Source organism: Patella vulgata, chromosome 8 (genome assembly GCF_932274485.2).
Source record: "Patella vulgata chromosome 8, xgPatVulg1.2, whole genome shotgun sequence".
Taxonomy (NCBI): domain Eukaryota; kingdom Metazoa; phylum Mollusca; class Gastropoda; family Patellidae; genus Patella; species Patella vulgata.
Genome location: NC_065886.2, coordinates 4,071,804 through 4,087,703, shown reverse-complemented (window position 1 = coordinate 4,087,703; position 15,900 = coordinate 4,071,804). Strand labels below are relative to the sequence as shown.

The 15,900-nt window shown below is 35.0% G+C and overlaps 1 protein-coding gene across 3 annotated transcripts in view; it reads left to right on the top strand.

Annotated features, from left to right (window-relative positions):
- Window positions 1-15,900, top strand: part of LOC126829934 (rho guanine nucleotide exchange factor 12) — a 122,899-nt gene that overhangs the window by 85,490 nt on the left and 21,509 nt on the right. For all 3 annotated transcript variants that reach the window (XM_050560108.2, XM_050560112.2, XM_056102764.1), the window contains 13 exons: window positions 358-465; window positions 844-948; window positions 1,811-1,994; window positions 2,742-2,847; window positions 3,577-3,751; window positions 4,447-4,555; window positions 5,266-5,409; window positions 7,279-7,383; window positions 12,973-13,105; window positions 13,447-13,492; window positions 14,095-14,129; window positions 14,690-14,758; window positions 15,249-15,421. In XM_050560108.2, coding sequence (XP_050416065.1) covers window positions 358-465; window positions 844-948; window positions 1,811-1,994; window positions 2,742-2,847; window positions 3,577-3,751; window positions 4,447-4,555; window positions 5,266-5,409; window positions 7,279-7,383; window positions 12,973-13,105; window positions 13,447-13,492; window positions 14,095-14,129; window positions 14,690-14,758; window positions 15,249-15,421 — 1,492 coding nt within the window. The remainder of the gene's footprint in view (window positions 1-357; window positions 466-843; window positions 949-1,810; window positions 1,995-2,741; window positions 2,848-3,576; window positions 3,752-4,446; window positions 4,556-5,265; window positions 5,410-7,278; window positions 7,384-12,972; window positions 13,106-13,446; window positions 13,493-14,094; window positions 14,130-14,689; window positions 14,759-15,248; window positions 15,422-15,900) is intronic.

The window sequence follows — 15,900 nt, the reverse complement described above, 5'->3', positions numbered from 1 at the left end:
TGTAAGTAAAATATTAAATACAAGGTTTATTATCAGAAGAATACGGTTGTCATGGAAATTGTAATGTAGTTTTATATAGCTGTTGTTTCTTGGTATGAGCTTCAGTAACTATATAATATATTATTACAGGACGACCATCTGATAAATATACTAAAAGACAACGACTGGAACTTTTAATAGAAGAAACCATTATTTGAACTCTTACATAAAACTTGTCCACAAGTTCCAATGGCTGACTGTGGTCAATCATTTGGTTCTATCAACATACAGTTTTAGTTGATTATAATGAACTTGTATTGTTTTTTCTGCTGAAGGACTATTTAGTGTATCTGTAGTATAATGTTTATTTATTTTTAGGCTGGTGAAGCAGGTCCATTCTCGGATATTACAACACTAGAGAAAAAACCAGCACATCTAGGAATTTTTCTACATTATTTAATCTCTAATAGTGATCCGTCACCCGTGGTAAGTCTCGTACATAGATACATCTTTTGAAAAACAGGCGATATCGCTGAGAGATACTCACAAATCAAACATCTATTTGAATGTACACACAGTTGTTATTATAAAATTAAACACATTGGATAATAAAACAACATTCAAACATGCCACAACCTTTTCTTATATCTACATAGATCTAGTAAAAAGGGGGTGTGTGTGGATGACTGATTGGTTAGCGTGCGCGCGGTGTATCATAAAGTCTGTCATTGAGTCGACTGGTGTGGTTTCGAATCCCCGGTTGTACGTGACAAGAAGTAGAGTCGCCTGTCCAGTTTTACGGATACCACCCCTATCGCCTCATCTGTAATTGTATTAATTATGATATATTGTTGTATTTTTCAGTTTTTTTATATAATATCTGATATGTACAGTAATGCCCAGGGTAGTACTAAAGATATGAGGAAATGGGCGTATGAAATATATTCTACTTTTTTAGCACCTAATGCAGTAAGTTGAACATTTAGTTTCATGGCTTGTTTATTTAAATATATTTTCTGATGTACAAAACTTGTAGTTTATTACACCACCTTGATTAATGATGACGGGCAAACGTAATGCACTGAGGGCCTTAGTCACTGAGATACTGTAGCTCCGGAACTAATGAAACATTACCCACTGAGATACTGTGGCTCCGGAACTAATGAAACATTACCCACTGAGATACTGTGCTCTGGAACTAATGAAACATTACCCACTGAGATACTGTAGCTCCGGAACTAATGAAACATTACCCACTGAGATACTGTAGCTCCGGAACTAATAAAACATTACTCACTGAGATACTGTGGCTCTGGAACTAATGAAACATTACTCACTGAGATACTGTGGCTCCGGAACTAATGAAACATTACCTACTGAGATACTGTGGCTCCGGAACTAATGAAACATTACTCACTGAGATACTGTAGCTCTGGAACTAATGAAGCATTACCCACTGAGATACTGTGGCTCTGGAACTAATGAAACATTACTCACTGAGATACTGTGGCTCCGGAACTAATGAAACATTACCCACTGAGATACTGTGGCTCCGGAACTAATGAAACATTACCCACTGAGATACTGTGGCTCTGGAAATAATGAAACATTACCCACTGAGATACTGTGGCTCTGGAACTAATGAAACATTTGAGGTATAACGATTGTCGAGATCGTATGATATTCAGTTGGTGCATGTCTTGTCACCTGAAATTCCTGTGTTTACTCAACTCAGTTTCCTCAGTTCCGGAACATACTTAATGACCAAAACATTGTTGTCTACGTATATTGCAAGTGTATTTGATTAATAATATCATGTTTTATATTGTAGATGTTATCAGCTGGATTAGGTGATAGTGTAATTAATTCTATAGATAGTGCTCTTAAAACATCCGGTAATTCCGGTAAAACAACTAGTGACAAAGAACTACGTTATGTTTTCGATAACGCACGTCAAACTGTCACTAGTGTTATACAAGATTTGTTAGCAGACTTCAGACGACAAAAAGATTTAGGTTTGTATTTTCATAATTACATGTTAGTTCAATATTATTTAAAACATATTTATATTTTGATACAGATCAACCTTCTTATATGCTTATTATAGTTCACTTCCAGTGACAATGGGGGTGTGGTTGGATTGTCAAATGGTTACATCTGTCATTGAGTCAAGTGGCGGTGTTTCGATTCCCCGGTTGTACGTGACAAGGAGTAGGGTCGCATGTCTAGCTAAGTGGGTTTTCTCCGGGTCCTCCAGTTTCCTCCCACTGCTAAAGACCCCTACGGGCAAGCAAATTTTTTAAATAGAATTGAACCATGTTAGTTCCAAAATGACCTAGTTTGTGTCAAGTGAATGTTAAACCCCATTTCTCTCTCTCTCTCTCTCTCTCTCTCTCTCTCTCTCTCTCTCTCTCCAGTAACAATATTAGATAATGTGCCCATAGGACAATATCTTTACCCCCCTTTGCCTTTTCCATCCTGAATCGTCTGTTCTGTCTAGAATCTCAAACGGCTCAATTCATGTGAATATGACCATTTAACTACGACGCAGTTTCTAGCTATAAAACTCAATCACCTCTTATGTAACATTTACCAAATCCTAAAAGTATAAGCCAACATTACATGGAGAATTTTATTTGTTTTCTCCTAACCTCCAACAATTCAAAGTAGAGGAAACAGCAAAGAGTTATCTGTATTTGTTCTTGCGTACAACTTGACTGATCTGTGATTGCTTCTGTAATTGATGTATTTTTATATGGCAGGTCTGGGTAGTATTTATGGTTGTCATGAGTTGCTGGATGATATGGATAGAAATGCGGAGATGAAAATGATAGAAAAATATGTTATTCCTCACATGAATAGATTAACGTAAGTTTTTATCGTTTCTTTCCGATCGTCACCCATCTATCAATTGTCAATACTATCACTATCGGCTTAAACTTCAACCTGCAAGGGGAGCCACGGTGGCTAAGTGCGTAAAATGCTGGCTCGCTAGCCTGGAGGTCGCGTGTTCGATCCCTGCATTGCCCGAGAAAGTTCATCAGGATTTTCCGACATGGGTTCCCTTGTCAGTGTTACAAGACAGAAGGCCTGACAAGGACAACTGTCTAGTCATTCGGATGAGACAAAAAAAAACGGAGACCCTGTGTATACATTGTTGTGCAGGTAAAATATCCCTTAGCAGTTGGAATTCGATATAAGAGTAGGTCATAGTGCTGCTGCCTGGGCAAAATTTCCCTCATAGCACACTGTACGGCATATGCCCGTCTTCATTAGCTCAGACGGAGCAGAACAGTACATTTCATTTCAACCTGCAAACCTGTACAGATTGATGTATGTCCAGATCGTGCTAATGGTTTATTGAAGAAATACCTTGTTTAAATCCCTAAACAGTTCATATCAATTTTTGTTTTGTTTTTCTGATTAATATCACAATCAACATTAAAGCTGTGACGTAAAAACATGTGACCACAAGAGATCATATAGCGATTTTCAATCAGACCAGTCAGTTTAGTGTTAACTACAGTCAAACAACTTGATAGAAATGTGCTGTGCTTGATGCATGGTTAATAACTGTTTTGTTGTTTTTTTTAACAGGGAAGACAAAGCTAAGTCCGATCGTGATCAGGCGATGGGTTGGGCGTTAGCTAGTTTTTTACGTCAAGTTATAACTAGTAAATCACAACATTCTAATTCCTTAGAGAGAGTACAAAGTTTCGTCATGAAGGATAAACGAAGTTTGAAATTTCCAATCACTAAATCAAAAACAAAGGTTTGTTTTGTACTCATTTTTATCAGCTACATAATTTTGATTCAGTGCTACAAGTTCGTTGTTAGTGGGGGGGTTCCATAACAGTTGACCAAAACGTGTTTGTTTGTTTTGTACTCATTTTTATCAGCTACATAATTTTGATTCAGTGCTACACGTTCGTTGTTAGTAGGGGGGGTTCCATAACAGTTGACCAAAATGTGTTGATGTGTGCATTGTGGTTGATAAAGATCCACTGAATGACTGTACCTGAGGTGGTTTCCCTTTGTCAGTAATGCAGGATGGAGGGCCTGCCAAGGACAGCTGTCTAGTCGTTCGGATCGGACAAAAAAAAAAACGAGGTCCCATCTACACATTGGTGTGCATGTAAAAGAACCATTGACTGTTGGAATTCAGTATAAGAGTAGGTCGTAGCGCTGCAGTCCGGGCAAAAATTCCCGCATAGCACACTGTGTGGCGTATGCCCGTCTTCATTAGCCCAGTCGAAGCCGAACAGTAGGACATAAAACTCCATTTCATTTCATTTCATTTCATTGCCACAGTGGTTCCCTGAGTATGACGCTTGGTGCAATCCCTGTGTTGGCCGGTAAACTTCCTCAGGATTGGCAGTTTGATTCGAAAAGGATTTTAAACCTCATTTTATTCATTTCATTTCATTACTGTGATTTATTTTAAACATGCATTCCTCTATTTTTCAGACAATTAAAGGCCATCAGTTCAACCTACAGCATTATTACATGGTGACATTTTGTCAACATTGCGGTAGTTTAATATGGGGGGTTGGTTACCAAGGATACCAATGTAGTGGTAAGTTATTTTTGGGTAGATTGCCATCAAATTGGTCCACTGGTTGTGCTGAAAAGGACATCATTTTTGATCAAAGTCAAAATTTATTGGCATTCTTATCAAAGAATGTCTGTCACAGACTTTCATTTAAATTTCTGTCAATTATTTACATACTTTATTTTATGTCATATTAAAAAGCATTATCCTAAATCATTTGTATATTTTTATGTGTTTTACACAAGAAAACGTAACAGTATCAATTGTGTTTTAAGGGGGTTGGATGGCCGAATGGTTAGCATGTGCGCGCTGTATCATAAGGTCTGTCATTGAGTCAACTGGCGTGGTTTCGATTCCCTGGTTGTATGTGACAAGGAGTAGGGTTGCCTGGTGTCCAACCCCATGGGTTTTCTCTGAGTCCTCCGGTTTCTTCCCACTGCTAAAGACCCCTATGCGAATTACTGAAATAAAATTGAACCATGTGTTAGTCCCGAAATGACCTAGTTTGTGTCAAGTGGATGTCAACACCTCTCTCTCTCTGATTAAATATAAATTGACAAGTAAGTTCTCCAGCTGGTCAGTTTCACTGCCAAGACTGACAAATATTACCGAAGTGACAGTCGCACTTCATTCACGTCTCTTTAACCATCTTTTTAACCAAGAAGTGATATCAGATGTTATGCAGTGAGGATTTATCACGACAAAAATTATTAAAACCTGATTTAATATTTCAGGTTGTGATCAGAATTTTCATCGACAATGTATCGAGGATATTCAAGAAGTATGTACTAAAAATAAAAAAGGTATGAAGAGACCTTCTGGCTTGATACCAGTCATCCCGTCAATACGTAAACCCAGTAACCCAAACGCTTTAGCTGGTAAGTTTTAAACGTTTAATTGTTTACAGTTAATGTAAAAATGATTCCTGTAAAGGATGAATTATTTTACTAATTTATTTGTCATATTAAATAAAAGTACTTGTTGAATAAGTTGTTAGTTCAGCCATAATAATAGAATTGACCCTTTTCCAAGCTGTTGAAAATGCTAAACTGTCTCTTGGTGTCCTACTCTTGATCGAGAAAGCTCCTTTGGGTTTTCTAGCCTGGATTTTCAGTGGTTTCCATGACAAGGAATAGTGTCTAATTGTCATTAAAGATCCCCTTGACAGTTTGAAATTGAATCCCCTGCTATAATTATGACACATGCGAGACGGCTGCGTTCTTGTGACATCCCGATGTTTGACATAATATATTTATCCCTTTTAGTAAAATGAGTTTGAGTGAAGGATGTTTTATAAGAATATTATATGATTGTTGATGTTTAATACAAACTAATAATGTTTAATGCGGTGTCCATAATCTGTAGATCATTTATTTGCATGTCAAATCATCACCATTGAATATCATTTTCAAGTTTAAGAAGCCAGATATTTATTTTTGCTAATTCTGTTTAATGAAATGTTCAATTTGATTAACTTTAATGTCTAACTGTGTTCGCCGTTGAAACTAACAGTTTTTGTTAAAAGTGTTGTTAGTTGTATTGGAATTATTACGCAAACTGGACTTTGTGGAAATAAATAATGTGAACTTATTTAAATTACTTCTAACTTGTTCATTTTTATATGCCCACATTGAAATGTGGTCATATATTGTTGTCGCCCCCGTCTGTCTGGTGGTCCGGCGTCCACAATTGCTTGTGGACGCTCTAGAGGCTAATATCCAATTGACTTTAAATTTATACACAGTGTTTAAAGTCATGAGACGAAGAATCCTATTGATTTTCAGCGATTTCTGATAATAATTGCCAGTGTTATGGCCCTTGATCACTAAAAAAATCTTGTGGACACTCTAGAGGCTAAAGTTAATATCCGATTGACTTCAGATTGATACACAGAGTTTAAGGTCTTGATCATGAGATGAACAAGTATATTCATTTCAATGAATTTTGATAACTTGAACAGCTAAATCCATGATATTAAATGTTTCGTATACTAAATGTTAGCATGGGACAGAACTTTAAAAAAAAAAAAAAAAAATTCTATTGATTTTCTGATAACAAGTTGTTATTCTTAATCAGATTTTAGTGTAATATAAATGTTTCTTTTCCGAAAAAAGTAAAAATATGCGACAACTCTTGTTGACTGCCCGTACGATTTAGCTGCTGTGGGCGTATGTTTTGTTGCCTGGCAACCTATCTTTATACTCCCACATTGAAATGTGATTGTATATTGTTGTTGACTTCCTCTTGTGGACTCTCTAGTGGCTATAGTTAATATCCTATTAAATTTATACTCAGTGTTTACGGTCATGAGACTAAGAATCCTGTCTTGATTTTCTGCAAATTCCGATAATTACTGCCAGAGTTATGTGCCTTAATCACTTTGAAAAATCTTGTGCACGGGGCTAAAGTTAATATAAATTTTTACACAGTGTTTCAGGTCATGAGACAAACAATCGAAACAAATTCTAAAGATTTCTGATATTTACTTAATGGGTTGTTACTCGTAATCAGAATTTAGAGTGTAGTAAATGTTTTAATTACTGATAAAAGAAAAAATATGCGACAACCCTTGTTGACTGCCCGAATGAAGTAGCTGCTGTGGGTGTATGTTTCGTTGCTTGGCAACCTGCCTTTTTTGTTGAAAAGACCATAATACTGTTCTTATTTTTTGCATGTTGTTTGATTTGCATGTTGTTTTTACTGAACCACTAACCTTGAGCTTTGTGCTCTGCACTTTGACCCCACAGGTACTTCCTTTACTCCAGTGAATGAAGCTTTGGCAGCGGCAGCCGCAGCAGAAGGCCGGGAAATTGTCACCCAACCTGTAAAGAAGGATGAGGACGTTGATATGTGTAAGTTAATCAGTACAATTCCCTTGTTCCAGGATTATGTCTACGGAGAATACTACTCCTTCAAGCAATTTTTTATTTTTTTAAAATTCATTGAAAAAGATATCCTGAGTTCTAATTAGTGATCTTACTTTGTTTTTTGATTTATATTGGTGTTTAAAGAGAAAGAAGAAAACTAATGATTCAATTGAGCATTCTAAACTACATCTAAACTCTTTCTGGAGAAAGTTTTATCGCAGCTGTTGAAGTAGTACTTCTCCTATACATTTTACCTTGGAATGTTATGAGTTATTATTAAGTAGTAATTTTTGAAATGTAGAAAATGATTATATGTAAACAATTTAACTTGTGCATCAAGAAAATAGTAGAAATCACAACTAAATTAAATAATGGATAAAATTGTTATCGATAGAGATGTAATTTTGTAGATTTAGTACTTAGGACAGTAGGTTAGTCAATTTGCATGGGAAATCAAATTTACAGAAATCTAAGTTGTACAACGGCCTTGCATATATCTTGGTTAAAAGCAGTGGATTTTGTATAATTAACTAAATGGACAACAGTATGAGGGACTTTTGATAATTAAAATGGATATAATATGACCAAACAAACTTCCAGTTCTTTCTAAAACCAATCTATCTTTGATTTATTATAATGAACAATTATTCCTGCATGGCTTCAAAATATTTAAAATGAATTATTGAGAATTAAGGAGAGTAATTCTTAGTTGTCTAAATTAATCCATGAATGATGTATCTTTAACGGGTCCTATCTAATTTTGTCATCTAAACATGCATGGCTTAAAATTAGGTGCATTGATTAAGTTATTAATTTGCTGAATAAATTTTGGTTGTCTTCAATGCTATCAAGGATCTTCAAGTTGGTGTTGTATTTCCTTTAAATGTGAAACCCTTGGAAATGGATATCAGTGGAAAAGACTTGGTATTATAGAAGACATTCACAATAGTATCTTCTGTTAATTTGATTTTCCTTGTAAAGACCTTGGCCTAGATATTGTCACACATATACTTGAAATAAATTTAAATTACACAAAACTAAAACTTCCCCAAGATATAAACCCCAACAAAACTCTGAAATGAAAGCCCCGAATGAAAGTATGTGTGAAAACAAGGATGAATGAAATGTTTGTTTTTTTTTTTCAAATCACTTTCACTCTTTCTTTTTATCAGTCACAACTGAATGCAATCATTAAACACCCCATTTTCTTCCACACTAAACTAAAACTAACTGTCTCCATTTAAACACTGAGATTGAACTAACAGCACTTGGCATTTTATGTATTTCTTATCTGAATCCCTTTATTAGTTTGGTCATTTAATTTTTGAGAAAAAAGAAAATTAAACGTGTTTGAAAAGAAAATATAATATCAAAAAGTACTGTTCATTCGGTATTTCATTTTAGCTTGATTCAGAAATTACACAATTAGTCCTACAAAGAACGAATATTAAAATTGTATTTTGAATCCTTTGTTTTGAATCCTTTAAAATATTCAGTTTATTTTCACCCCCTGTGTGATATATTTCACTTTTTTTGCACTTTTAGATTTTGACTTGCTTTTCATTTTTGAAGCATTTTGCTTTTGTTATGATTTTAAAAGCTTTAATTGTAGTTTTATGTAGGGTTGTATGTAGTTTCAATGTTTTATTCTTTGCTGCTTTTAGTTTTGATTAGGCTTGCAGACATACACACAGACAATAGTAATTTAACATCATTAACACGTCAGCTAATTTACAAAAACAGCTTTTGATATATTGTAGTGATAGAGCAGGAGAATTACAAAATGAAACATAACACTGCCCCGAGTTTCCAATATATTTAAATCTCTAAGTTAACATCATGGAAATGATTATATATATATTAGTTAAGTTACAGACACAAAATATCATAGTTGAATTCAGATGTAAGCAACAAACACAAACGATTACTGGCATGCACGCGGAACTCCGGACACTTGTTAGCAGACACTAAATCAAAATGACTGTAAGTCAACTTGTTAGCTACAATAATGTAGTTTCTAATTAAAAATCATGAGGAGATTTACAAATCTTATTAGGAGACACGGTGGCTAAGTGGGTAAGACGCTGGCTCACTAGCCTGTATTGGCCGAGAAAGTTCATTGTGATTTTCCGGCGTGGTTTCCCTCGTCCAGGGATGCAGGATGGAGGGCATGACAAAGGCAGCTGTCTAGTCATTCGGATAGGACAAAAAAAACAAGGTCCCTTGTATACATTGGAATTCAATATAAGAGTAGGCCATAGTGCCACTGCCCAGGCAAAATTTCCCTCATAGCACACTGTATGGCATATGCCGGTCTTCATTAGGATGTTCAACCCCATTTCATTTTTTTCATTTATTCTGAAAGAAGCTGTGCTGTTGCATCTTGAAAATAGGGGGAAAAAAATCAAGTATAGGACATCTTCTAACAGTCATATCAATCAGCATATAATTTATTCGAGATATTTTAACATTTCGTCACTCACATAAAACAAAATGATCTATTCATTGAAAAAGAAGTCTTATCTCCATATAGATTGCAAAAAACTAAAAATAACAAAACAGGAAATTAAAATCATTTTTTGCTTTACAGTTAAAGGACCGAAATCTATAATTTGATTTAAATCAAGTATGTTCAAAATTATGGATGAATATGAAATAAATTTGGCATCTATGTGGAGAATTATTTCTTTGTTTATGCTTATTTATATTTTTGACAGCTTTTAATGTCTTTAGTTTTACCATTGCTTTTTATTTTCATTCATCATGTCACCATTTTGTGTTGTTTGCAAACTTGTGAATTTTTATCTTTAAATATCTGGATGGTAATTGTGTTACTGTTTCATATAATTTGATTATTTAGCTAGAAGAATTTATTATAAATTTTTTATGGCTCTGTGGCTGTTGTCTTTACGTATACCAATAATTATTTTTATCCTTTTTTTAAAAAGCAAAATAATAATAATTCGCAATTTTAGTTTTGGTTCTAGTTTTAATTTGAACTTTTAAACTTTACCTGGCACCTTCCCTTTTCAAGTTTGACCTTAATGTGTACAGATGTGAAGGGAGGTGATAGGTGTTGTGTACATGTCAGAGAATGCTTACCCATCTGATATCACATTTGATCCATCTTTATTAGCCCAGTCGGTGCAGAACAGTAGGGCATTAAAACCCATTTGCTTTTTCCCAGTTTTACTAAAATCATCATACTGCCCATGTTACTAGAGAAACAGAAATTACCATATGTCAGTTCAAAATGACCAAAGTATTGTGTTGACATTAAAGTCCATCATACTGCCCATGTTACTAGAGAAACAGAAATTACCATATGTCAGTTCAAAATGACCAAAGTATTGTGTTGACATTAAAGTCCATTTTATTGATTTCTATGATAAAATCATCTTGACAACATTAACAGCTAACCACATTTCTAGGACTTATAAAAACTAGATTGGTTTGGGTGATATAGTACAGCTTTAAATGCAGGCTATTAACAAACAAGTTAACTTCCTAGATTGAATGTTGAGCTATAGACCAGTCTCAAAAATAACTAGAATTATTATCAAGTCTCAAAGAATTATCATCAAGTCTTAAAGATTACTATAATTAGTAACGCCAACAACTGACACAATCCTTGTCGTTATCTATTTGTTCTCATAGTCAAGGAAAGTATCTGACGTCCATCCATGCACACACACTAGAGTGCATATAACAGAACAGTTAACGTGCATGTAAATAAACCGTAACATTTAGAATTCTCCTCACTAGCATTGTGCAATAGACAATAGAAAACAAAATATCATATATTAGTCTCAGAATTACCTAAATATTGAGTTGATCACATGTTATACTCTATTCCTGTCGGCCTGACAAGGACAGCTGTCTAGTTGTTCGGATGGTACTAAAAACCGAGGTCTCGTTTACACGTTGGCATTCACGTAAAAGATCCCTTGACAGTTGGAATTCGATATAAGAGTAGGCCGTAGAGCCACTGTCTGGGCAAAATTTCCCTCATTGCACACTGTATGGCATATGCCCGTCTTCATTAGCCCAGTTCGGAGCAGAACAGTAGGACGTTAAACCTAATTTCAATTCATTTCTTTTCCTGTCAAACAGAACGTGATATATAAAATTTAAACATTCAAAACGCAGAAGAGAAAGTATATTTTAGTAGAAGAGGAACAGAATACATAGTTTACCTACTGAGTTGTAGACACACTATTCTAGTTTAATTAAACAATTATACATTTTATTATTCCTGATTTATAACCCAAAAATCGTACCATTCAGACCATTATACAATTATACATTTTATTATTCCTGGTTTATAACCCAAAGGGGGGTTGGATGGCTGAATGGTTAGCGTGCGCGCGCTGTATCATAAAGTCTGTCATTGAGTCGACTGACGTGTTTTCGAATCCCCGGTTGTACGTGACAAGGAGTAGGGTCGCCTGTCCAACCTCGTGGGTTTTCTCTGGGTCCTCCGGTTTCCTCCCACTGCTAAAGACCCCTACGCGCAAGCGAATTATTGAAATAAAGTTAAACCATATGTTATTCCCGAAATGACCTAGTTTGTGTCGAGTGGACGTTAAACCTCATTTCTCTCTCTCTTATAACCCCAAAAAAATCGTATGAAATTAATCAGGTGAAAGCCAAACAATCTTGAATTATGTGACAATTATTGGTTTAATTATATTTAATACATACAAACTATAGACAGATATATTCCGTTGTTTGCAAACAATATAAATTCTATATTACATTGTAATAGTGCAGTCTGTATATATTTAGTATATTTATGATTGGTTGAAAATACGCTCGATCCACTTGCTGAGGGCGGTCGAGTCATCTAACATGTGGGTTCTGTAGATCATAGGAAGGGTGTATGGTTAGCGCATGCGCGTTGTATCATAAGGTCTGTCATTGAGTCAACTGGCATGGTTTTGATTCCCCGGTTGTACATGACTATAAACGTCAGCCTCTCTATTTGCTTAAGGTGGGTTGGATGACCGAATGGTTAGTGTGTGCGCGCTGTATCATAACGCCTGTCATTGAGTCAACTGGCGTGGTTTGATTCCCCGGTTGTACGTGACAAGGAGTAGCGTCGCCTGTCCAACCTCGTGGGTTTTCTCCGGGTCCTCCAGTTTCCTCACACTGCTAAAGAACCCTACACGCAACTGAATTATTGAAATCAAATTGAACCGTAATTTAGTCCCAAAATGACCTAGTTTGTGTCGAGTGGACATTAAACCCCATGTGTTGATGATACATTAACCATATGTTAATCTCAAAATATTGTGATGATGCATTAACCATATGTTAGTCTAAAAATAACCAAGGTATTGTACGTGTTGATGATACAATAACCATATGTTAGTCTTAAAATAACCAAGACATTGTGTTGATGGGATGTTCAGAACCTTTCCATTGCTAACGACTAAATAACGATCTGATATACAGAATATAACCAGGCTACGCTATCAATCATCATATTGTACGTACGTTGTTGTTCATGTTTGTTTGTGCTTGTGGTGTCGGGCTTGACTGCAGAGTTTCCCCCCTTTACTGATTCTTCAGCTGATACCCTTCAATTCATAGCGGGACTTCCAGCCGGCCATTCTGTCAAGTCAATCATTAATCGTTACGAGAAACCAAGTCCAGAACAACCAGCCAGTGATGAAGAAGAATATGATGACAGTAAAGATAAAAAGTAAGTGTCGAGACGAAAACAAATTTTCGTTTATTGAGAATCTTGTGATGCTGCTTTGTTTAAACTGTTTCAACCACATCTCATTTGCTGATAAGGATTTGATGTTGAATGAATGTGAAAGAAATTAGTGCTAAATACACAGGATTAAATAATACCTAGAAGACGACCAAGGAATTCCTTTGGACGAAAACAGAATAAATAATAAATATATATATTTATTGACCAATCAGAATTATTCAGTGTTAAAGTTCCAAGTGTCGCTTTTTGGTACTATAGAAAAAAGAAAGGTTTCCTTTTCTGTTTATTTTATTTTAATCTTATCGTGGAATATTGTTTTACAGAAAGAAAGAAGTTGGTAGATCAGAAAGTATGAAAGGACGTGGTGATGTAAGTTTTATTCTTTTGGTTCTTAAAATGTCTGTAACCAGGGGCCGGCAGCACCTGTAGAACAGACCTTGAAAGTCTGAATCATCATTTAGATGTGAACAGAACGAGGGCCAGGGGCCTGTTTCACGAAATTTTAACTAAGATAAAATCCAAATTTTAGTAATTTGAGTGAATAATATTAGATTGATTTTAGTGCTTAGCCAATCAAAATTGACGTATCTAAAAAAATTTGGATTTTATCTTTAGTTAAGATTTCAAGAAACAGGGCCTAGCTGTGTAAACATTGACATGCTAAAATAAGGCCTTGGCAAATGGAATTCTCTCTGGAGTAGACGGAAATTCTGCCTTAGCTTTGCACACTTGACCTTAGAATTTATTTTTAGCTAACTCCATGAGAATCTTGTATCAGCAGTTACATTTAATACAAATCACCATAATATAAATTAATCTAAAATAATTAGTTGGTAAATCTAGAACTTGTTAATTATAATAGGTAATTATTAACCAATAATATTTCTAGTTTAATCAAAAACTACATGTACCACTTTGCATTTGTTTTATCATTTGCTTGCTAACATGTTATTATTTTTTATATTTTCCAGAAAAAAGATAGAGATTCCAAACGACGAACAAAAAGGTAAAAAGATAATTTGATATTGTTTTCTTAACTAAGGTCTTTTTTACTGTTTATGCGATGATGATGTTGTTGACCAGGGGGTAAACGTTCGCTACCATCTAAAGTGATATCTGCCAAATCTAGATATTGGCACGCACATAACCTTAATAGTTGGAAATGAAAAACGTCTGGGCATTTATATAACCATAGATGGGGGGTTGGATGGCTGAATTGTATCATAAAATCTGTCACTGAGTCAACTGGCGTGATTTCGATTCCCCCGGTTGTACGTGACAAGGAGTAGGGTCGCCTGTCCAACCTTGTGGGTTTTCTCTGGGTCCTCCGGTTTCCTCCCACTGCTAAAGACCCCTACGCGCAAGCTAATTATGGAAATACAATTGAAGCATATGCTAGTCCTGAAATGACCTAGTTTGTGTCGAGATATAATCATAGAAATAGAAATTGCTATATATTTATCTAACAATGACTCAAGAATTCAGCTCACAAGACATTAATCCCTCATTCCATTTCGACAATTGTTATTTAAAATAGATATTTATGTTTTGTTGTTGTATTTACAGTGACGTTGATGTTGATGATAATACTATTAAAGCCCTTAACCAATCAGGAAGCTCCTCAACATCTAGTCTGTAAGTTTATTTCATAACTTATACAAATATTACGGGGAAAATCTTCAGTTTGATATTAGAATAGTTGCACACAGTTTAAAGACTGGTCTTCAGAAAGGGAGTAAAACAAAATAACCGTAAACATACATTATGTAAAAGCTAAATCTGCCTTTTGCAAGTCTTTCTTTAGGCTTTAAATGTGACCGTTTAAGACATAAACGAATGTAAAATTAGTAAATAGGTTGACTATTACTTAAACATAACATTATGCAAGAGCTAAATCTGAATATTTCAGGTCTTTTTTTATCCCTGAAATGTTATCTAAATTATTAATTAAGACATTTATTAACTTGCCAAGACCATAATCAACTCTAGAGAAAATTGGATGCCTGCGATATTTACTGGATTTGAATACTTTTTGTCGGGCATGCGGTTACCGTGAAAATGAATAATCAAGACTTTGTTTATTTTGTTAAGAAGGACCATTGATGACGCCAATGTATATTTTCAGTGGTGTTGATAATAATACTGATGAAGATATTATGGAAGATGTGCATTTTGGTGAACAGAATGATTCCGATTTCGAGGTAGAAACAGATCTACCATCGTTAAAACAAGTCATTGGTGAAGACGTCCATCGTAAATTAAAACCAAAAGAAAGAAAACGGCAAGAAGTTCTCAATGGTTTGTGCAATTTTAATTTTGGGGGGAAATGGTTTGAAAGCAGAGAAAGACTTTGATTACATTGTCTAGACAGTATTCTACTTGGAATGGTTTGAAGCAAAGAAAGAATTTCAATACATTGTCAAGACAGTATTTGGGGGAGAATGATTTGAAGCAAAGAAAGACTTTGAATACATTGCCTAGACATTTTTTTAGTTTTTTTTTATTATCACTCCAACAGAACCTGGTGAAAATCATACAGGTTAGACCAGTGAAGCTACTCTATTTCATTGTCTGTTTCGTGAATAAAGCTCATACTCACAAACAAGGCAATCCCAGCTTTTATTCCGTTGTTAACTGAAAAAGTTCCTCATGATTTTACTGCATGGTTTTATTTTGTCAGTGATGCATTTTTGTCATACAGAATTTACAACACCTAAAGAAACAGTAAGCACACTGATATAGAAAGATATAATATTTACAATCAATATGAACTTCTA